The sequence below is a fragment of the Osmia bicornis genome, chromosome 10 (assembly GCF_907164935.1).
Source record: "Osmia bicornis bicornis chromosome 10, iOsmBic2.1, whole genome shotgun sequence".
In the NCBI taxonomy this organism is placed as follows: Eukaryota; Metazoa; Arthropoda; class Insecta; order Hymenoptera; family Megachilidae; genus Osmia; species Osmia bicornis.
This window is the reverse complement of record NC_060225.1, coordinates 5,953,605-5,976,533: the sequence shown is the minus strand read 5'-3', so window position 1 is coordinate 5,976,533 and position 22,929 is coordinate 5,953,605. Positions and strand designations below refer to the sequence as shown.

Sequence of the window (22,929 nt, the reverse complement as noted above, 5' to 3'; positions counted from 1 at the left end):
TTTCTCAATGATTCGATATTGGACGCGTGTCGAGTTTGCTGCAGGCGCATGGCTGACAAAAACGAGTAGACGCGTGTGTCTCTTGCTCGGGAATGCTGGCAGTATGGTTCACCGGAAAGAGAAGCATCCATCGTCCTAGAAAGAGAGTCTGTTGGTAGTCGAACCGAAAGTCACCACCCTACGAAGTACCATATCCTGCTATCCCTGCACCTCATTGGCGTAGACGTTGCTGTTCTCAACTTGCTGCATCCGCTATCGCGGCGCGGTTTTGAAGAGTGCTCGGTAAAAGTAGGCTTTTCCGTATCCACGCTTCGCTCGTTCGAGGACGAATATTTTCGTCCCCGCGCTGTTCAGAAATAACCGATCAGCCTTTCGAAAAGAAGCGAAAGCGATCGATCGATCGATCGGCATCTGATCGCGAGGCCGCGTAATCGGGCGAAAAGCTGACGGATCAAGGTAGACCGCGTGTGCTGGGGCATTTACGCGCGTGCACAAGTGCACGCAAGTGCGGCAAAGTGTGGCACGCACTTGGTGGGTCTGTTTGTCTGTCCGTGGCGCCGACCTGCACCACGTTCCGAATAGACATCTGGCCAGATTTCGTTAAGTCTGGCCCACGTGTGCACCTATACAACGGTGCGTTCGTTCGTTTATACGTGTAGAGGAGTACACGCGACACACACCGGCTCTCTTTCGAACAAATGTGCATTCGTCTGCTGGCGCCAGCCGAAAAGGGGGCTCTGATTTTTTGGCAGGTGCCACTGTCCTCGACCAGCGTCACCTTCCGACGTTCAATGGCCTGTTCTCGAGCTAAACAATTCCAAGGAATCTCGATTCTAATTGCACCACAGATTCTTCTCGATCCTCAAACTCCGACTATAGCCTCTCCTGTAATTTCTTTCCGATCTTCTTCAAGCTTTCTTCGATTCTAACCACGTATCTCCCCCCTGTGTTTTCGCTTACGAAGCTGGTGTCGCTTTCGAAATTGACGAGGCAAAAATAAAGGGTTTCGAGTCGCGTTAGAATCGCTGGTCCGACGCGTGAGAACGCGTGCCGGTGAAACGTGGAGGCGAAAATGGCGGCAGCCTCTCACCTGTTGAACGCATCCCCGAGGCGATCCAGAAGATTTGCTCTGCTTCTGCTTCGAACCTTCGTCCTGCCGGTGGTCCTGACACGCCGCGCGATGCTTCTCGTGAACCTGTGTGTGAATGAAAACGCGTGTTAACTTGCTCGTGCAAAAGGGGACGGAGGAAGAGAGAAATAGAGAGAGAGAGAGGATGGAAAATTGTAGCACGTGTACGCCACGTGCCATGGGCGGCACGAGAGCACGCGCGCACGCACACGCGTATCCGCGTTTATCACCTTTTTCGAATACGATTTAGTAGCTAGTTTCCAACGATTCCTAGAGAATCACCACCGTATCACCTGTTCGTTTTTACTCGTGTTCGATCCGAATCGTGAATGTCGAAACTCGAACGTACAAAATGCACCATCGGGTCTCGTATTTCATTCGGGGTATCTTTGAACGGACCGAGGTAAAGCAGGGAAAGCAGCAGGTATCATTAGCACTCTCCCGGTGCAGTGAAATTTTCAGAACTATGTTGCTCGCGTGTATCGCCGCTGTTCGTTCGGAGACACCGAGTTGGACTCGTTCCAAAGAAGACGAGCAAAACGTCCAGAACGTATAACCCTTTTCGAGAGCATTTCTGATCGTTTCCAATGGACCGTCTTCTTGGTTCGTGTTTCCTCGTTCCTCAGTTGACCTGGAAATCTTGGAAAAGCTAACAGTTTGGGTGGAAATCGGTTGGAAAACGATTCGGGAATGGAAAGAATTGAGAACCACTGGAGTCCCCGTGGCCTGCGCCACTGTCCTCCGGTGGGCCCCTTCTAGGGTAACACGAAGGGGGGCACTGACAGCGACAGCTGCCGCTGCTGCTGCTGCATTCCCCTCTCTCTCCTCTCTCACTCTCTCTCTGTTCTCTCTACTTTTCGCGTCTCACCGCTGCTGCTCAAAGACCCTTTTGCCGAGCCCTCTCGGTCCCGCGGGGCCCCTTGGCACCACGGCATCCCCACCATGGGGCCCCATGGTCGCGTGGCAGCCAGCCAGCCAGCCAAGCCAACCTTCTCCTCCACAAAATACACCTTCGCTGTTCCGTTTACTCCCAAACGCCCAACGGACGCGGACTTATCCTTCTATCTTTCTTCTTCTTTCCATCGGCCGCCGCGAGCGTCACGCTCCAAGAACCAGCTTCGTTCCTCGCGGATCCTTCATTCTGCGAGCTCGATTCTGCTCCTCGCGTGCACACGCGTTTCGAATGGCCCGGTGTTTCTTTCTTGTCGGTGAATCTCCTCGATCCTCCACGATCCTCCTCCCGTCTTTCGTCCCGAGAACTAACGGTTTCGAAACGTTTGCTCTTCTCTTTTATTTACCATCCTTCTCTTCGTCCGAGCTGCATCCATACAGATTCCATGGATTTTTACACTTGCACTTGTAATCTGTACAGGCATTCGAATTCGACGCAATCTACTGTGTTTGCTTTGAATAAAAGAATCGCTCCTGAAAGCGGAGTCTAAATTGATTATCGTTCGTCGCGATCTCTGGATCCTCTGGTTCGTGTCGAGCTTCGTGGGTCCTTTGTAGGTTCCCAGTATACGTATAATGACCTGCGGTTTTAGGCCCAGCGATCCCTACCGTCCACGAAAAAGGTGGGATATTATATTTGGAAACGTAGCGTGCACGCTGTTCCGATTATTCTCAGTCGATTGCTTTCACTGCACTTTTATGCGCAAGCTTTCGAGTTTCTGCCTCCTCGGATGACTCGATTTACCTTTCTAATAGATAGACACTTATTTTCATTCTATTTCATATAACGCAGCATTCATTCATTAGATCGCAATTCTTTCTAAATGATAATTCAACAGAATTGTTATAAAATTGAAGAAAATGTAAGAAAAAATGTATCGATCAAATTGATCGGAGATCGAGACAGAGTGGAAGTTAAGTTGAGCACCATTGGCTACCTGAGTTCTTTTTCACATTTTTTTCGTCTTTCTCCGCTGGTTCTCTTCTATTCTTCCTCCCTCTGGTAGAGAGGTGCGCGTACCCCCTCTACCATTGGGGTCGAAGGCCCCAAGGGTGGCAAACCTTCCCCTTCTCTTTTCCTTTCCCTATTCTCCGCTTGGCCGCTAGTTTCTTTTTTCTCTCTTCTTTTCTTTTTCCCTCCGCTCCCCCTCTCCTGTCTCTTTACGTCTCGTTCTTACCTGCGAAATGCTGGAACACCCTTTTGGGTCGCGTGGCACCGTGCACCGGCACGGTGCACACGCGAATTCTCCCATAGAAATGGCTCGTTGGGGTGCGTGGGTCTGCACACGGTGACGGTCCACGTATCGGGTGTCTCGTAAATATGAATAAAAAACATGCACCGTAGCGATGCGAAGGGGATCGTGTTTTGTGCTCGTTTGATTCTTCAGGTTTCGGGCCGAAGAATCCTTTACAGCCGAGAATACATAGTTCGAACGTGTTTCGTCGAAAATCTTAACGCGTTCCGGCTCGTTTCGATCCGCTATAAAACACGGTGAATTACTATTAACATCGACACACAAGCATATCGAATTAATCGAATTAAGCCTTTCGAACGGAAAGCAGGTGTTCGATGATTTCTTTCGTCGTTTAACGGATCTCTGTTTTGTCGCAACTCGTTATCTCCGATTTTTCTTGGCATTCGACTCGATTCGACGCGACGCCGCGCGCCGCTCTCGGCAGGTGGTGATTCGTCGTTTTAGAAATTCAGTAGACGGCTGGATATAACGAGGTACATATACGCGCTCTACTTGCTGCTTAATATTCGCTTTTTCTCTTCGATGAAATTCGTCAGACTCTCTGGGAACGAAAAGGATCCTTCGGTCTAAGTTTCAGGGTACCAGGCTGCGAGAGGTACCCACGCAGATCAGACGTCTGATCGTTTTTCGAAAAAGGGGCAAAAATTGCCGGGGCAAGGTGGGCCATAGGAATCCGGGGTCAAAGCACAGACGAGCGGTCATCCAATCCTGCTGCGTGTTAAGCACGTTCGATCGAGCGCGTAATCGCGTGTGTTTTAACCTATCCCTCGGTTGTTCACGAATTTCCTATAACTCGGTTATATTTAACGTTGCTAACAATTCGAACGATTCGAGGAAATCTCGTTTTCCGCGCGTCGGGAAAGTATTTAACCGAAGGGTTAATTGTAGATCGTTTTCCCACTCGGGAACACGACGGAGAGGGGGAAATAATTTTCGGTAATTCTAATTCGATGGCGTCGGGGCTGATATACGACGGCGAGCGGAGCTGACCACGAAATCGCGGTCGTGTCTCGTGCGTTGAAAATCGCTGCCCGCCGAGCGCGGTTTTCGAGGTTGTGTCCCGCGTTTCGCGAGCTGTAATGCCGAATTGATGCCAGCCGAAATCCGTGTCGATGGTATCGTGGCTACCAGCAGCCGGCTGTAGCGCGTAATTCGCCACCGGTGTTCGATGTACTCCTCTTTCTCGAACCCGGTTTTATTATCACGATTTCGTTAACGCGCCGGACGTTCACCGGTCAGAGGAAAATGGGTACCAGGAGTCTGTGATAATTCTTCATCGGGTAATATTCGATAGAGGTGACGCGGACAGGAGGCAAGATGGAAGACGAACTAGTCGTGACACGGAGCGGACCGGTGCTCAACACTACGTCATAACGGTCGAGCTGGCTTGCACCGGCTCTGAGGATGACACGATGGACCATGGTTTAGCTTGTCCTTTGATGCATGATATTGCAGACTCGGTAGTGCGCGCTTCGGCAAACATGTCACGAGCAAGCCGAAACTGTTAGGATTCATAGTTATCTCGACCGATCGTGGCATACTCGGACGCTCGCCCTATCGTCCACGCACGACTATATCCCTTCTCTGTAATATCCTCTGCTCCTTTTATACTGCCCTTTACTCGGGCTACTTATCAACCAGCTGGACTCTATACTCTTACAATTGCGATAAGCGGAATCGCTTATTCGAATTCATCTCTGTGAATCGCCAGCTGAGTTACTTGGAATAATTAATCCTTTCTTCGTTGATCATCGTATATATCAATCGTTGGAAATTAACTGTACATGGCAAAAAGTTATCTTCTTTTTTATATCGAAGATGGGATCGAAAGGAATATCGTGTCTTTGGAAGGAGATAAAAATCAGCTGGCAAAGAGTCGTCGTTCGTTTTTGCCAATTGGAACAGTTCATTTTAGAAAAGGGGGATAAAGTTGAAACACGACGGTAAATAGAGGGTGTGGCGATAAAATATCGTCGAGTTAAAATTAATCTCGAATTCTTCCGCTGCGGTTTTCGAGAGCTACCGGTAAATCCAGCCGATCCTCATAAATCGTCGGCAAGACGCGTGCACGTAGTTTCAAACTTCTCTCTCTCTCCCTATCTCTCTCTCTCTCTCTCTCTCTCTCACTCTGGTCTCTTTGCACGCGTATATACCCGTACGTATACGGGGTGGGCATTAATAACGGATGAAGCCTCGACTGCGGCAACCTCGTAATGTTTATCTGCTTGTTTATTCCGCGTGCGTACCGACCGCAACGCGGAAAACGCGTACGTATTCAACCGGATTCTTAACGCGATCGCAGTTTTGATTTATAAACACGCCGCGAGAATTTATGAGCCGCATTAATTTTGCATCGACTTGCTGCTTTTCGGTTAGAAACGCGAATCTTCCTCGCTTTTCTACTCCCTTTTTTCCTTGAAACATGCCAGCTTCGTTTATCGTGAAAATATCAGGAAAATAAGAGTAATTTTCTACTGTATTAAATTAGAACTGCTTGTTCAATACGAATGCAATTTCCAATCAATGAAAGGAACAGTTGGTTTTACGGTAGCAAGTATAAAACAAAAACAGGTATGAGTGAAAGCTCTGTTGCTGCAACAAGATTAGAATAAAAGTGAATGAATGCGTTAATTGGTATTGCAAAATCGCCAATCACGGTAGCAGAATTCTTGTTTCTTCAAAAAACTAGAAACTGCACGTAACGATCTCTATCGTTTCTTTTCTAATCCTTGATCATTTTTTTGTTGCAGAAAAGTTAGGCTTCCAGTCGCCGTATGGCCCCACGATGGACAATGGAATGGTGAGTCTATTCACTCGTAAAAATATTTATACTTCTCGTTTAATTACGTACGCGTTGATAAGGAAAGATGATTATTCGCGGAGCATCAAATTCGAGGGTGAATTCGGGATCTTTTCTTCCCCTTGGTTGACCAGCTCGAATCTCAAGATAAGGCAGGATTACGTAAGAAACAGGAGCGTAATAATTATTGCAGTCGTGGAAGTAAATTTATCCGAGAAAAAGTTACTCCCTTCTTTGCTTCCTCTCGCGTCGTCGCACCCTCGACCACCCTCCGCGTAATCCGAAAACTTTAGTCCAAGTAATATTTTTCGAGGCAAGTGGCTCTCATCTTCCACGAAATTTTTCCTTTAAATATCTCGCGAATCTTGTCTAGATCGAAACAAACATTTCTTGATAATTTCGATACGAAAAAGAAACTGTAACGTTCACGTTCCCGACAGATTTCCCTTCCTTTAAAACTTCAGCTAGCCATTAAGAACTCGTTCGTTTCGTTGATAACGCAATTAGACGGTGTTCCAGAAGCGAATGTCGCGTTGCTCCGCGATTTCCTCTCGCAAATTACAGGTCTTCGTAAGAAAGAGATTAATTCGAAGGATCTAGCAAGCATCGCGATGCTTCTTTTACCGTAGGAAATAAGAACCGACCAATTTCACGATGGTTGAGCATCGTCAACCTCCAGCTTTAATATCACTTACGCCTCTTCTTCGTTCGCGATAGTATACGTATACATATGAACGAAAATGTACATGTACGTATTAATATATACATTGTGGAAGAAAAGAACCGTGGAGGGTTGCAGTGGGTGGAGTAAATTCGAATGAAAAGTTATCTAGAAACGCGGATAAAGTCCCTCGTATTTCGTTCTTTCACGGCACCTTTCTCATCCATTTCTTCCGCTTCCTCGCAACCCCCATAGTAATTATTGCTAATTAGTTGGGTCTTTTAAAGAACGCTACGGTTGAAATATTTTCAATTTGACCGGAGCTGAAACTCTATTAGTAGTTCCATAATTGAGTAAAGTTTACAGGTGTAATAGAAAAGAAGCCTTGAGCCCGCATTCGCCCGTTTAATTGTCGCATCTCGACAACCTTGTTTCTATTATTCTCTGTTTGATAGAAAATTGACTAGTTTAAATCGTGATCATTTTTATCTAACGTGTGAAACACTCTTACGAAGAGACGATAGTAGAGATTTTTGAACGATGCCAGAGACCAGTATCTAATCTGCAGTCGTTAAACCACGACTGATAAGAAGTATTGATTTCGATGGGTGATTTATCCAAGTCGTTCTAGCATTCGATTCCTATTAGCCGGCATAATTAACGTTAAAAAAGGGGATTTTCAAGAAAAGAACATTAGGAAATAAATTTTCTTTATTGAGAAGCAACGTACAGGATTTGTTAATTGAATGGGACACTTGATGTACCGTTGTTGGTCAAACAGCGAGAGGGAAAAAAAGGGAAAAAATTTTGTTTACAGACGTACGGTGGCGGAACGTACGGTCCAACGGCAGGAGGGCCAGGCGGGGGGCCAGGTGGAGGTGGAGGCGGTGGTGGAGGCGGAGGTGGCGGTGGCGGTGGCGGCGGAAATGGCAGCGGTGGAGGCGGAGGAGGTGTCGAGGGCGCCACTTATCCCCCGGATTCTCCGTACTTCCCGTTCGGGACCAGGGCTGTTCCACCGTCCGTGGGGACGCCCACCCCCGCTGCTAACCCTGCCGCAGCAGCCACCGGCACCAACGGAGCACGGTTACCAAGTTCCACAGCCGGTTAGTGTTTCTTTCCATCCCCTTTCCCCCTTTCTTTTTCTCTTTTCTAATCTTCCAGAGAATTTGTCGATGATAAAGGGCTGTCTCCTTCGAATGTTTCAGGCGCCGCAGCTGCAAAGAGAAAGAAAGACGTAAGTGTCTTCTTAATTCTTTGATTTCTTTCCGTTTTACGTTAATTATTTCGTTATTTGTTGACTGTAGTCAAGCATTTTTACAAAATCCAGACACACACATACACACACCCAGGAGTCTGATCTTGTGCTCGTTTATTTAGCAGGCCCTCGACGGAGCGGATGGCGAAGTGGTGACGACGCAGCACTGGGTGAGTGAATGAAAAGCATTTGATAAACGCATGATAGTTGTTAACGTTTCCTACTCCGATCATATTCGATAACGAGTATCGAGATAGCATGATTCCAGCGGCTGATGATTGTTAAAAGCCACCGACAGAAGGAGATGAAAAAACGATAGAATTAGGTTGGCTCGTAAATTACGTCTCACGTTTTTTTTTCCTCTTTGCTAGTTTCTCGAGCAAAGCACGAGGAAGAGCAGTGTGGGATGATCTCAGGGATCGGTCATGATCGTAATCTTTACGAGCAGAGTTACGGAGCATAATGATTTTACCAAGAGTCTAGCACCGGATAAAACTGCTCGTGGATCTCGAGTAGTTTTCTCGCGGGTGTAATCCACGCTGCTCGCACGCCCCTCTCGTTTTTCATCCATCGAAATTACTGTTTTACTCTTCACCGCGATTTTTATACTCGGCTACTTTTTATTTAACTCGCTCGTTGATAAACCGCCGGTAGCCCGTACAATTTTGTCACAAAAGAATTCGAAGAGGATTAAATATGAACGATAGAGCTCTCGGTAAATGGAATATATAATATCGATCGATAGGAGAACGTTAAATATTTGTCGTTCGCGTTTGTGACTCTCTCTCTCTGTCGAATGGAGAAGAAAAAAGGCGAAAACAAATTGCCTTTCGATGACCGAATACGCTGTCGCACCTGTTTAAATTCCCCTTTTCCGCGTGCATCGCCTAACCGATTTATTGGAGGATAAAAATATCGAGGAATATTCGAGGTTTATAATTTTGTTTCCTGTAGTTCGTTTGTTCGATTCCAGCTACGTCTTCGGGTATCGATAAACAACCACCTCCGTGATTATTCTTCGTGCACAGGGGTGGTAGAATTGCTTTCACGTTTCGTGTTTTCTCGCTCTCCCTCGTCGTATTATTATATAACATATATCGGTCTCGCAACAATTTTTCTGTGCTCCAAAAATAGAGAAAAAGTTTCGTATTCAAACACACGGGGTATCTGTCGAACAGACACGACGTTCGAAATTTCACGAATTCTCTCGAAAGGATTCAGGGTCGACGGGTGATTAAAAATAACCGTGTGGCGTGATTGGACGTTTCCCTAGAAATTAATTCGATAACGCCTTCGATCAGACAGAGATAGACTGATTTGATAAGATTAATTACAACGATTCCTTGTTTTCATTTTCGGCTACGGGTGACTTAATTAATTAATCGAACGTTAACGTTATCTGTTCCCGATTCCTCGTGATAATTTTTCGAGCGAACAAATGTATGCCCATTTCGTGGTAACCGTTCAATGAAATCGTATCGAAATTATCCACTAGGCGATTTAATCTGTCTGCGATCTTGGAACTGGTGTACAGCATTGACAATAGAAGTGCATCATTTGTCATGATAATACACGTTATCTGGACGTATCGGACAGAATCTGTGTCGCTTTTTATCCGTTTATATAAACAATCAATAGGTTACTTAATTTCGATCGTGGTTACCACAACTTATGCGATCATAATTTCCTCCCTTCGACGTATCCAGATGAGAGTAGCGGATCGTGGGTCGAAAAATCGTGAAGTAATAACCGGTAATATGTAATGGGGCCAAAACAATAATAAATAAGCGTGGAGAGTCACGAGCAAATAAATCCTCGACTATCCCACGGTGCGGATCGTCGTTAATCCAAGCGATATGGCGTGTTACACGAACACCCCCTCGGCCATACCGTAAGCCTGCTAATAATTTATTCAGCGTACAGGAGTACGCGATTACGTTTCTATTAGGATATGGGCGTTCTAGTGTCCTCGAGGGTGCTGTAACCGTATTCCCGTTTGCCTCCGCTGGGAGTTTCACTTATCGTTGCCACCGTCCTTGTTCGACACCCTTCGTCTTTTTTTTTTCCCCCCTTGGCCTGGCCTCTCGACCGTGTCCAGTGGCATGGTGCCACCGTAAGAAAACACAGCACACCCCATTTCTTTCTCAAAACATAAATATTGCCCGGTGGACGGAAATCGAGCAACGATGATCGACATGGGAATAGGTTCTCTAAATTGATCACCGAAATTCTCCCATCGCATCCCGGGATCGTTCAATTTTTAACCGAGATTTGATCGAGATGGTAGTTTGATGGCGGAAAGGAACGCGTCTTTTTTTTCTTTTTTTTTTGTCGCGTCGAGTGATAAATGGTAAACGAAGCAGCAGTGGAGGATTGCTTGCGATTGAAAAAAAAAATATCTTGAACTCGTTATATGGTTGGTTCTTTTGTTTATTTCGGTTAAGAAATCGTGGATCGTTTATTCGAGAGCAGCAGAGGAAAGCGTGTTTGTGCATAGGGGGGTCATGGGTATCGGGAGACCATATGGTGTCGCGTGCTACGTTCGCCAGACCGTGGAGCCCTTTCTTCCACTTCGTTTCCATGGCTTGCGCTATGGCTGCCTGAATGGCTTCTCGCTAATTCGTGGCTTGCAGGAATTTCCTACTCGTCGCGGACCAGCAAAGATCCAGCTACTTGCCGAGCAAGTGGCAGGCATTTGCACGGATCAACGAGCGTGCACCTTCTGCGAATGGACCACCTTAAACTTTCGATGGATTACGTTCCTTTACTCCTCGTTCAGGTTTTTATCGTCTGCCCGGACCGCAGCAGATGCGACACGTTCGAATTCACGATTCACCGCGTTCTTGAGCATAGTCGAGTCGAGAATTTTTGTCGACCTTGTCACCCTTTCGAAAATCGAACAGCGAAATCACGGGACACGGGAAAGCGATTTTATTGATTTTTGGTAGGAACGATAGTTGTCTGATAGGTGCAGTGACTGGTGCATCGGTCTGGTCGACTTTGATTGACGGATAAATTGGTAACGCAGCCGAGCCGGAGCCGAGTTTACGATGTCAGCAACGCAGGTGTTTTCTCGAAGAAATTAAACTGCAGGCACTTTTGAGGCTCCGTTTTTAATTGCCTCGTAATATCTTCTTGGCCGTGGAGGGTTTACAGCGGCGACCATTAAGGTCGCTATTTTTGTACCGTGGTATTTCGTAAGACCCCGTTTCGTAAAAATGACCGCTCGAACAATTTCAGATTTCCTTTCTTTCTCCGTTACCATTCCTCCCGCGCTACCTCCGGGTTTAATTAGATAATTCATTCGCGTTATTAGATATCTTGCCTTATGACACGTTTAATTGGCCGTGGAGAATCTACGAACCGGCGTGCAACTTTTACAGAACTTCGTCAAACAGAGTAACAGCTTTACGAGCAATTTTCACCATTCATTTGTCTCGTTTGACGTTTATCGTCCATGTAGTAGCTCGTGAGCTAGCCGAGCGTTACTCGAGTGAATGCAAACGAGAAATTCTCGATATACCTTTACTTTTGCCATCACGTTTACGAGTTCCTCGTCGCGAGTGAAACTTTTTTCAGATGGGTTTTTGATGGGTTCGGTAGTAGATTAAGGGTAGCCTTTAATCCTTATTCCCGGAGGACGAATATATACGTTCTCGAACACCAACTGTTATTCGTAAAAAATGCACATCTACGGCCACAGATCAAACTGTCGTAGAGAAACGGGATAGGACAAAGATTAAGTAGATTCTTTATCAAGTTTTAGCGATCAGCTTGCGAATATCGAAGGGGTTAAATCGCAACGTTATTCCAATCTGACGTGGAGGATCAGTCGATGAACGGGTCTCTGGTTGAACAGGGAGTACAGGCTGTCTCGTCAACGAATCAATTACTGGGGATTGCGTGAGATAGAGAGGGAGGGAAAAGAAAAAGGGAGGAAGGTCAGTCACGGGAGGGAGAAAGAGACGGTTTGCTAGAGACGTTGAACGTTGTTTGACGGGCACCTGTTGCTGGTAGCACACGAGCCAATGCCTCTTTGGCTTGCACTCTCTTTCTCTCTGTGCTTCCCTCGTGCCCTCCCTCTTTCTGTTACTTTCGCCCCTTCCTTCCCTCGTTCCCGCACTATCTGTTTCACTTTGTCGCACCTTTTCCTCCCTGTTTCGCGTTCCAGCGACGTTTCGAGGTCGAGAAGTAGCCTGGAAAGGCTCTTGTAATTTCCTCCGCAGCTTGGCGACGTCGATCGATTCCGAGCGGAAACTCGCCGCACTCGCGGCTGATCTCGCGGGACATCTCGTTCTATTTAGACGCGATCGAGCTGGTTGGCCGGCTCTTGACCAGCGAATATGTCGAGAATTTTGCGTAATTTCGCGACCGCCGCGTTCGAGAACGCGGCTATTATTGGACACGCACCGGCTGACGTAACGAGCACCATTCGACGTGCTAGCACTCGAACAAATCTAGGATTTTTCGCGGATGCGTTCTGCTCGTAAACCGAGGTGTCCGAACGGCGATTACGACCACTTCTGAGGTCTACCTCTTATCGGGCTCGCAGAGTGCTCCCACCCGTATTTAGACCCTTTCCATTGCTTTTATCCGCCTGCAATTTCACCTTATTGTCTAGCTTACTGTTCCGTTTACCAGCTTTATTAACTTAAACTGATCGTAAATCAATGCGTCAGACGCTGCAAGTTTTCCCTCTAAAGAGTTCATAAATTCAAAGATAAATTTAGGGTGCTGTCCGAAAGGACATCGCGACGTTTTCGACACGGTGTCCCAAAGGCAGCCTGAACGTAGAAGAGCAATCATGGTATTATCGCTGTTATCGTATTTATCCCCCTTCCCTTTCTTTATCGTCTTTCTTCCTTCCCTTCCTCCACCTCTTATTTCAACCCTCAGCCACGCTCTCTGTGTATCCCCGCGTCTCTCGCTCGGCGTGCAAACTCGCCGCAGTGTACAGAGTACACAGAGCACGCCGTGGCATGGGTTTATGGAGTGAGTTGTCGACTTACAACGGGTAAACCACCCGTCGCCGATGCGGGGAACAGAGGGAGTAGCGAGGTTGTGTTGGCGAGAAGGGTGGGTTGTATCGGATAAAGCGGCGAGAGAGAGGATAGATATGATCTATACACATATTTTCTGGCTTCGAACGATACGGCAACTACACAGAGCGTACGCACGCTCGACTATTGTTCGCCTCGGCACTTTAATTTGTTACATCGAGTGTCGTTAAGCCGTGTAATTGAAACGGAGAACGAGATTTTCACCTTAGTCATCGCCTACGCCCTGTTCCCCTTTTTTTCCATGAATTATTCGATTAAATATACTCGACTAAAATATTCCAATTTTTTATCGCAAACGGTTAATTTATTAATTTCTTAGACAAAAATCGAACCTCGAGTATTTTTCGTTAAACGTTTATCGTTTTGCGTTTGATTACCACTAGTGTAGTATAGTCGGGTGGATGTGGAAGACACGGAACGTATACATATATCTGGCGTGCGATCGGCCGAAAATGCACGCGTGAGCGATAGTTTACGGTCATTGTGGGATTATCGCGATAAATTATTGGGTGTATCGCAACTGCGCCTATCGGTATGTCGATAGTATTAATTGGGTCGTCGAGATTATTACAGGGGAATGTATCAATAATAATTACCAGTGTATCGATACAGACTGGGATCTTCGTCGAAATTGTAATGATAAAATATTAGTCTGTTCTGAAAATTGTTTATATTTTGTTGAGAGGAAGAAGCATCGCGGAAACTTAACGAATAGTTATTTAAATCGTACTCGATTGTCAGGAAAGAATTTCGAGCAAGGGGTTTCGACTCTTCCTTTTATCTGGCCGGTGATGAACAAAAGGAAGACGCGGTAATTACACGGACGAGATGACGCGGTTTGTCTCGCGAAGGGTTGAAAACCGGCCCATACGGCGGATCCCATGGATGGTTGAGTTTTCTATGGCGTGTACAGGATATTTAACGATCCGTACGTCTCTCCTGTCGTCCGATTGGCCGTCGAGGCACGAGATTAATCTATTACCTTCGACCGGCAGGAAATTTCGAGTGGCCACTATCTGGTTCACCCTCTGGCCCAGGGTCACGTGGCCCGTCAGGGGTTTTATACTCGAGTGGGTACTTCACGTGTACACCGTGATCGTTTTCATGGGGGATTAACGAGCGCGGTGAGAACTGCACGTCAATTAACATATCAATCGCTGTAAATGGATTCATTTTAATTTATCGTCTGCAAGTATCGGTTCTCGTTTCTCCTACGTCAAAGGAGCATGGCCATTTTTCGAAGATGGAATAAATCGGTTAGATTCCGATAACTTGGGCGATGGTTTCTGATAGTATTTTTTATGCTAAACAAAAAATTATAAAGGTCTTGTAGGGTTGACTATTTTAGTTTTCGAGATATACAGTATTAAAGCTAAAAATAAGATATTTATATAGAATATGAGCCTCGCTTTGGATTTCGACGAGATTAGGCTTATTTGACCCGTTTTTGCAAGTCAAACAACTTTTCTATTTGGAAAAATAATCGTTAAAGTTGACCACTATTCCACGCAAAGTGTGGTCTACCCCACCCCAATGTTACGTATATCGCTAAAAATGTCTTCGGAAATATTTTTTTATATTATGGCATTAAAGTTATCGGAATCTTACCCGATAGCATATATCAAGGTGTTAATATTTACTTTTATTTTTATTTTTAATATAGTATATCTCGAAAACCAAAGCAGTTAGCCCTATATAATTTTTTGTTCAGCATAAAAGATACTACATATCAGACACCATCATCAAATCAAGGTGCTCTAATTATCGGAATCGTGTCAACAAATCAATTTCTTTTTATTTGGTTTACCTAGAATTTCTAGATCCCTTTCGTTCGTACAATTTTAACCGCAAAGATAACGGTCGCGATAAATTCCCCTCTCTTTCGTATGTTAAGTCGAGCGAATGCGTGTGTGTTTGGACGTCCTGCTGGTGGTTTGTTACGTGGACGATTGCGTAAGATAATGGAAGGGCTCGATTTTAGCGAGGATGATACGCGTGCTCCAGCACGTGAAGCTAATCGTATGTTGCGACCATCTACTCCCTCTGTTTGTTTGAACAAGTTAAAATAACAATGTTTGCGCAAATTTTTGTTGCGGTTCTTCTGTTGTACCGAGGCTGCGCGATATTCTTCCAGCGTATTTCAGTTGTTCAATTTTGAGATTCTAGTATCTGGGTCTCGATTCCGAGGCAGCGTATGTATCTATAATTCCCTGAAATTACACGTGTACCGTGCATAGAGAGGGCGTGTGTGTATTTGCTCTACGTACGTGGCAGTGTTTGCACGATGCGTGCAGCCTCGGCTAAGGGTGCGGGATGATACGAGGTAAATCGAGCACCACCCAAGTGTGCTTCATTTGTGGCGTACCGGCCTGTGAAATTTCGGGGGTGCTTCTTTGCCACCCCATCCTCTGCGTTATCGTTTACCCTTCGGCTCGCGAGATGATTTGTCGAATATCGGGGGTGGCTGTCGTGCGAACGAGTGCTTTCATTGCTGTCGAAATTTTATTAATTCAACTTCATCTTTGCAAATTTCCCTCGAACGGGTTAATTGCGTAAGAATTTCGGTCGAATTTATTTTCGACGAGAATAACGTTACAGCGGGGTCGTTAAACTAATTTTTTTCCAGTCATCTAGACCTAAGAAAATGGTAATCGTTTTCAGACTTCGTCATACTCCTCGAAGGAACCTTTTTTTTTTATTTTTATGGTCTCCGTTCATTCCCTCGGATGGTTAATGCGAGCTTCGATTTATGGTAATTGCGGCGGGACTGGAAGTTTGCTGGACTCGAAAATCGTTTTGGTCCTTTCTTTCTTTCTTTTTTTTTCTCTGTTCTCTTTTCTGCTTCCTATTCGAGATTGACCCTGTTCGAGGCCTTTTCTTTCCTACGTTCCGCCCTCGAGGATCTTGAGAAACTATCGAGGGCGTACAGCGTATCCAGGCTGATTAGAATTTTATTATCGCGAAGGTGGAGTGAAAAAAGAAGCAGGGAAGAGGTTTTCGAAGGGTGGCATATGGCGCGACTTCTCCGGCCTTTTGAAGTTTTCAAGGATGAAAGAGGCCGACGTTCTCGAGTTTACTTGACTCTCCTCCCTCTCCCCGTAGGGATTCTCCACCCCTCGCTGCTTCTTTTCCTCTTTACTTGTTGACGAAACGAGCCACGCTACGATTCCCTCGTTTCAACTAGCCCCGACTTGTCTTTCAAACTGTCTAAACGACTACCGACCACGGGAAATCCTGGCCAAACATCCGACTGAATCCTGCCCGACGCGAGGGCTAACTCGTCGTCAAACTACTCTGATCGCCCTGGAAAAGTTTCTTCTCCTTTACCAATAGAAACGGTAATGCGATCTAAAGAGTTACGTTTCAGCTCCGCGAAATTTCGGTAAAGATTTATATGAAAGAACAAAGGAGATCCTTAAAAAATATAGCGGTTAGTAAAATCGATGGAATCCGTGAGAGACTGAGAAAGCAGCCTCGAAGATTCTTTTACGTTTCTCCCCTATGGAAGCGAAGAGGTCCCATTTCGTGAAGTGGTTCTCTGCCGTGGAACTAATAGAAATTTCGGAGCTTGGTACCTTACGTATCCGGGTAATGTACCCTAAGTACAGCCATATAAGATAAGAGTAAGGGGAGAGAAGCAGGATGGATAACGCCATCGTTTCTACCACGACTCAGTCACCACGGGGGTTCGCGTGTACCCAACTTTCCTAGTAAATTTATTACGATCGACCTTGTTATCCCTCTCGAACAACCATCTTGCCCTTTTTTTTTTTTTTAATCTAGTTAATAAATATTCTCCTCTCGCAGTATCGTTTCAACTTTGCGGGTGCGCAACTTGTAACGCGGTCAAATTAATTCCTTATACATCGGCGTAACTTTGTCCCGGTAATGCCATGAGAATTGATTTCTCGAGTCGAGTTTAATCCTTTCGGATAAACGACACTTCCGGATGGGTCAACGTTGCATCGAGGTTATTTCGAAAGTTTCGCTTCGTCGAGAGCTAAGTCGGTCGCGATCGAAGGGGATGTCGCTGACGAAGGAAAATCGGAGTACCGATCAATTTCAGGGACAATATTTTGCAGTAGTTTGATATTTCTCATGAGTATCGACTATGTATAGTTCGGGACGTACACTATAGCCAGGATGGGTAGACTAAGCGGCGGAGGTTGGTACTAAATCTCACCCTAAAGCATCCCTACCGAGCCACCCCTAACTACGCTACTAGTGCTCCTGCCACCCCTCGTTCAGCGTCTCGCATTGGCGTAGCTATCGCTCCAAGGAATGTCTACACTTTTGTACATTCACTCGAATGTTCATCAAAGAATTTCTGAACATATTTTATCGGAAATTTGAAACCCTTATTTTATGTGTTATTTTCAACTTCCAAATGAAGGGCGCACAGTAAAGGAATCTTGCTAACTAAATCGAACAGGCAACGTTCGTTTCTTTTTCCCTTCGAAGCAGAACGATCGATAAGACCGAGGTATCTAGAGAAACAGGAGAGTTAGCGTTGTCGATAAAGGAGGCTTTTTTAATGAAAATAGAATAGCACGCGTAGCGGGCAAACGAGAGACACGTCTTTTCTCGATATGGTGGTTGGCTTTCGTCTCCTTTTTAGGAGACTAGGCCTCATCGCGCGTATATAAACGCGTACATATGCTCGTGTTACGTGCGTTTCACTCGGTCCGGGTACGCGCAAACGAGGATCAAGGGATCGACGTGCCCCGTCGGGATACATCGTGCGCTGGCTCGCGATCGAGATTCGTTAGGTCGATCTATATTTGGACGAATCGATCGGAACGTAGAAGGGCGGAGGGGAACGTACACTGTTACCGGAGCCTCGATTAAGGCTAATCGGGATTAATCTCGCGGATCTCACAATGAGAGACCGCTTGTGTTCTTCTGCGTGTCCGCCGCGTACCGGCTTGCTCGACCGGCAGCGAGCGAATTAAAAAAAAAAAAAAAAAAAAAAAGAATTAATTAGAGATTAGTTATCGAAGCTTGCTAACGACGAGGCTAGCTATGTAACTCTTCCAAGGAGTCACGCGTCGATTCTTTTCTACGTAGTACTCGTACAGAATGCATAAATCTATCGAAAATTGATCCTTCGTTAGTGGCTTAATTAACCGGGGATAAGCAAGAATGGAACGCGGAACGCGGTTCTCCTCGACTAGCCCGAGATTTATTTCCTCTTTCAGCGAGCTTTGTAAATCCCATTCCGATCTTCGCGATCTACGCGAGTTCGAATCATGGAAATTTCGACGATGAAAATAGAATACACGATAAGTTTTTTCTTTTCTTGATAATCTTCTGCCGTCTCGAGGTTGAGAAGCCGGCTGCGGGCGGCCGCGTTTGGTGACTCGCGAGAAAGGTCAGATTAAGCCCTTTTCCTTGCTACGCTCTCGAGCAATCCCGTTTTCCATTGAGCTTACGCCAGTGGCGTCGCCCCCAACCCATCTCTATATACCCCGTCGCCCTGCAGTTAATGTGTTCCAGGGTGGAACCCTGCCCGCCCCCTTGGCTCCCCTGTTCCCAGACCGCCCCCAATTTCAGCCCTCTTTCCACATCTACCCTTACCGTTTCCCTCTCTCCTGGCTCCTCTGCCTCTGCCTCTGCTCTACCCACCCAACTTGCGATCTCGGGTTTGCCTCAACCAGAGAATATTTCGCTTTCTCTCTTACACCTATCCCTTTCCTTCTCTCCGTTCAGCTTGTTCCTTTCGCTCCTCTGCCGTATTCTCCACTCAGCCTTTCGTCTTTCTTTCTCTTCTCTCAGCTACTCTCTCACCCTCTTGTAACTTCTCTCTTTGTTTTAGAAATTAGAAGCGGATTACCGAATCCCCTTTTCAGCTGTGTGCTGTTATTAACTATTACCTTTTAGCCGTTCACCCTACCGCTCTCGAACGAGTTGTACCTGAAAATTAAATCACTTTTATGGAACTTGGTATTCGCGACGATTCTTTCTGCCCACTGTGTAACCAGGGCTGCTGTATAACGGATGAATTATCGAGGTCATAGGTTGATCCTCTTTTTTTACTCGTTCGTCTAATCGACAATCGTAATTAACCGAAGACTAATATAGTCGCGTCGATAACATTGTCCTACACGTTCAGTTGTTTATACGTACTCGATTCAGTAGTCGTGTAATCCTGTCCACAGTACTTGCACTGTTTCAATCGTCGTACGTGTAAACACGTTCGTAGCACTTAAAGGGTTAATTAGATCAGCGAGTCCGGGAGGCTCCGTTCATAATGGCACTAGGTACTACGGAGTTCCGTTTTCTTGCCTGAGACCCGGCTTTTTGTCGGATCCTCCGGGAACGATGCTCGTCGAGGAGCATCTTACGATTTTTCTTCTTTTTTTTTCCTTCTTTCTTTCTTTTCGCACGAACAAGGAACTGTACCGACGGCGACGAAGAAGGAGAAAGATGAGGCGTCCGGGTCGACGACTCTCCACCTTTCTTTCTCGTCTCGGCTTCTTCCTCTGCTCGTTCGTTGGGCGAGAGTCTCTCCTCTTCCTTCGATATCTTTACCCGTACGAGACGAGACGACGAGAGAGAACAGTTTACACAGTTGGCCTGGCGAGGTTACCTAATTATTTGTTGCCCGCTCCCAATGACGAAACGTTTCCCGGCCGCCAGGTTACACCGTGTCGTTTTCCCTTTCGCCTTGCTTTTCACTCCCGCGCGATTTTTCCGATACGCCGATCGTAGGTCCGGTAGGTAAAGGGAACCGTTAGGTGTTCCGTGTTTTTTTTTCTTTTCTCCTCCCCCCGATGCATGGACGGTGCAATTACTATGTTTCTGGGACCGGGCACTACTGCGAGAGGGCAGAAGGTAAGGTGGTTCGAAATGATATTCGAGAACACCATATGCCAGTGATCTCGAGGTAGTATAGTAGTGCGACAAGTACCTTTCGAGATTTACAGCGGCCATATTAATGCCAGCAAGTGCGCTGCAGGAGTCCAGGGAATAATCCCTTGGCCCTTGGTTATACGAGGTGAAATTCTTCTCGATGGACACACGTCCACGGTAATCCGTAGTTGAAGCGGGATTCCGCATTTTTTTTCCTCCAAACTTATCAACTGAATCAACGAATCGAGTGTTACGTAACTGTTTATTTGAACAACGCCGTTATTTATCTTACAACTTGACGAACATTCTCGCTGTGAACGCGATGCTGATTTCTAAATTCTATGTTCTCGAGTAGGTATCGGTCTGATACGAGCACGAAACTATGTCTCAGTGATAAGGAGTTTAGTTTCTAATTTTCGTAGGATTCTTTTATCTTCTTCAGGTCGTTTCTCTAGTGAATATACCTCTTTTTACAGCTCAATCGACATGTATTTGACCGTGGCACATAAATGGTTAACACGCGAAATAAAAGACACAATTGTCCGAAAATTTAGTTTAATTGAACGCTAGTATCCCTGTAGAAAGTTGCTTTTGTCGGAGAACAACGGATCTTTTTTTTTTTTAATAAATGCATATAGTGGTAAAATAAAGGTTCGGAGATTGTAGGGTTCCGGACCCTTGGAATTGTAGCGTTGGGAAACTGGTAGGTTCTCCTCGCCTTACCTTGAGAGGTAGACACCTATGGGCTCAGGTACGAAAATCTCTGTAACTGTACATTGCTGGTGCCCCATTGTACTTGTAGCTTATTTTCATTCGGGTTTGGTGTGTCGGTACCTGTCAGTTTTAATTATTTTACTGCCAGCACCAGCTAGCCCAGCACTTTCCGCGTTTCTTTGCACCTGACGAGACGAACCTTTCCACGAGACACGGTCATTTATTTTGACTTCGGAGTCGTTTTATTGCCGGTACCGTCGAATTTGCGAACGTTGCATTGTGCCTAATTGAAAAAAGCGTTTGGGTCGGGTGCAAGTTCCTTGTCTTTCCCATCGACCGAAACGCATCAGGTTGTACCTGTGCTTGTACCCATTTTAAATTTACCTAGATGCTCGATCGATTCGTTCGAAACGTGTTTGATGAAAAAAAAAAAAAAATGGAACAAGGATCTCGGAGGACGAGTTTAAGAAGTTGAGGTTCGATTCGTGTATCGAGAGCCGATTTTATCCAGCAATTAGCGGTCAAAGACTCTTCGTCGATGGCCGCGATTTCGTTGAAACTTTTTTTTTTTTCTTTCTCGCTGAGGTTCGTTGGCCATATCCGGATTTCGGTCGGGAAAACTGGAACTCTCGTTCGTCTGCCAAGTGGGTTAGATTGGGTCGGGTGAGGTTAGGTAATTATATACCTTCGGCCAGTCGCGTGGGTACGACACTAAAATTACTCACGAATTTCCAACTAACGAGCTCTACCTTTGGCGCCACGAGGTGTCCCGTTTGTCTCCCGCGACAGATTTTCCGAAACCGCGCCACTCTTCCGTCCGTCGAATAAAGATATTTTCACCCAGCGAGATCGGTTTAACGACGTTTCCGAACGCGTTGGCAATATCGTTCGACCGTTTACTCAAGCGGTAATTACGCGTTTCCCTTTCGGTGCTCTTTCTCTTTCTCCTCTTTGAATATTCCGAAACGACAAACGCTTTCTTCCCGAGAAATTCTCGAAATCTTACGTATCACCTACGACCGCGAGGTGGATGTTTTCACGCTGCATCGAGAGAATCGATGCTGTTTTTCAACGAAGTAAAGGAAAGAGAGGAATTTCGCGAAAGGGGAAAGCGACGTCCTTCCTCGGAATAATCGTTTCGTGGTCGTCCCGTGTCCCATACACGGCACGGTTGTTTCGTTTCCCGTGTACACCTTTGTCCCCCGGGCAGATCTCGCCTCGTAACAGCTTTTGTCTCCAGAAACAGGAGCGGCACTTTCGCGCGGTGCATTCAAGAGAAGATTTCGCGTCGCGTCGTTCTTGATCTCCTTCGCTCTCTTTTCGACTCAACAAGTGGACCGATGTTTTCGGCGCGGTACATAGCCGGCAGAGAGCCAGAGAATCATCCACCCACGCTAGTAGCCTCGGCTTGTCGTCGTAGTCGTCGTTGTTGCTGCAAGAGTGCCGGCTTGTACGGGCAAAAACGCCGGCCCTTCGCGCTAGGGGTTGCTTCCTGTGAGCGGCGAGCAACCGGGGACGAGACGAGGGGAGCCTAAACCGAAATGCTACAGACCCGACTATATGTCGCGGGTTGAAGGGAGGGAAAGGTTCCTGCTCTCTTTCGCTCCCTCAGGGATCGGGAGAGAGACCTGCCTAGCGATGGCTTCGAGTCGTTTCGATTTTTATTTTCTTCCATCGAGTATCGGGTTAGGAAAATAGGTTTATAAAATCAATCCTGTCAGCTGTTAGTAGTTGTTTATTATAGAAATAATAGTTACAATTATTTATCGAATCGTAACAGTGGACGCGACATAATTGTTTCCATCACTGATACTTAAATACTAACATATATCTGTTTTTTTTTTAAATATTTTAATGGTAGCTCTTTTCACAATCGCAAATTTTCGATATTACCAGAATAAAATAAATTGTTTGAAAAATGGAAAGAAAGAAACTGGGATAGCCATTGCTAGCATTTCGTCGAGGTAGAAGTGGGGATACGTTTGTCGGTGTGGTGGGGGTACGGTGTACAGTAGGGGAGGGGTGGGGCGGCCGCTTCCCCTCGCGGAGCGTCAGTCTCGTCGTGTAACCCGTACCGGAAGGAGCTTCGGTGGATGATCTCCGTCTGTTCCTTCTTCGCTCATTTTCCTCCGTTTTTTTCCAAATTTTTTCTATTTTCCAAATTCGTACGAGTCGGGTTGCAAAGGAGGGAAGAAAGTTTGTGAGATCGGTACAGTGCATCGAGTGTTCGCGTGGACTCGAGTGCGGGTTA

The 22,929-nt window shown here is 46.1% G+C and overlaps 1 protein-coding gene across 12 annotated transcripts in view; it reads left to right on the top strand.

The window, feature by feature from the left end:
* Window positions 1–22,929, top strand: part of LOC114880380 (transcription factor 12) — an 86,373-nt gene that overhangs the window by 10,411 nt on the left and 53,033 nt on the right. For 10 of the 12 annotated variants that reach the window (XM_029196320.2, XM_029196329.2, XM_029196328.2 and 7 more), the window contains exons 3-6: window positions 6,087–6,136; window positions 7,615–7,900; window positions 8,003–8,031; window positions 8,175–8,222. In XM_029196320.2, the coding sequence (XP_029052153.1) occupies window positions 6,087–6,136; window positions 7,615–7,900; window positions 8,003–8,031; window positions 8,175–8,222 (413 nt within the window). The remainder of the gene's footprint in view (window positions 1–6,086; window positions 6,137–7,614; window positions 7,901–8,002; window positions 8,032–8,174; window positions 8,223–22,929) is intronic. The other 2 variants (XM_029196330.2, XM_029196322.2) reach the window with 1 other exon arrangement.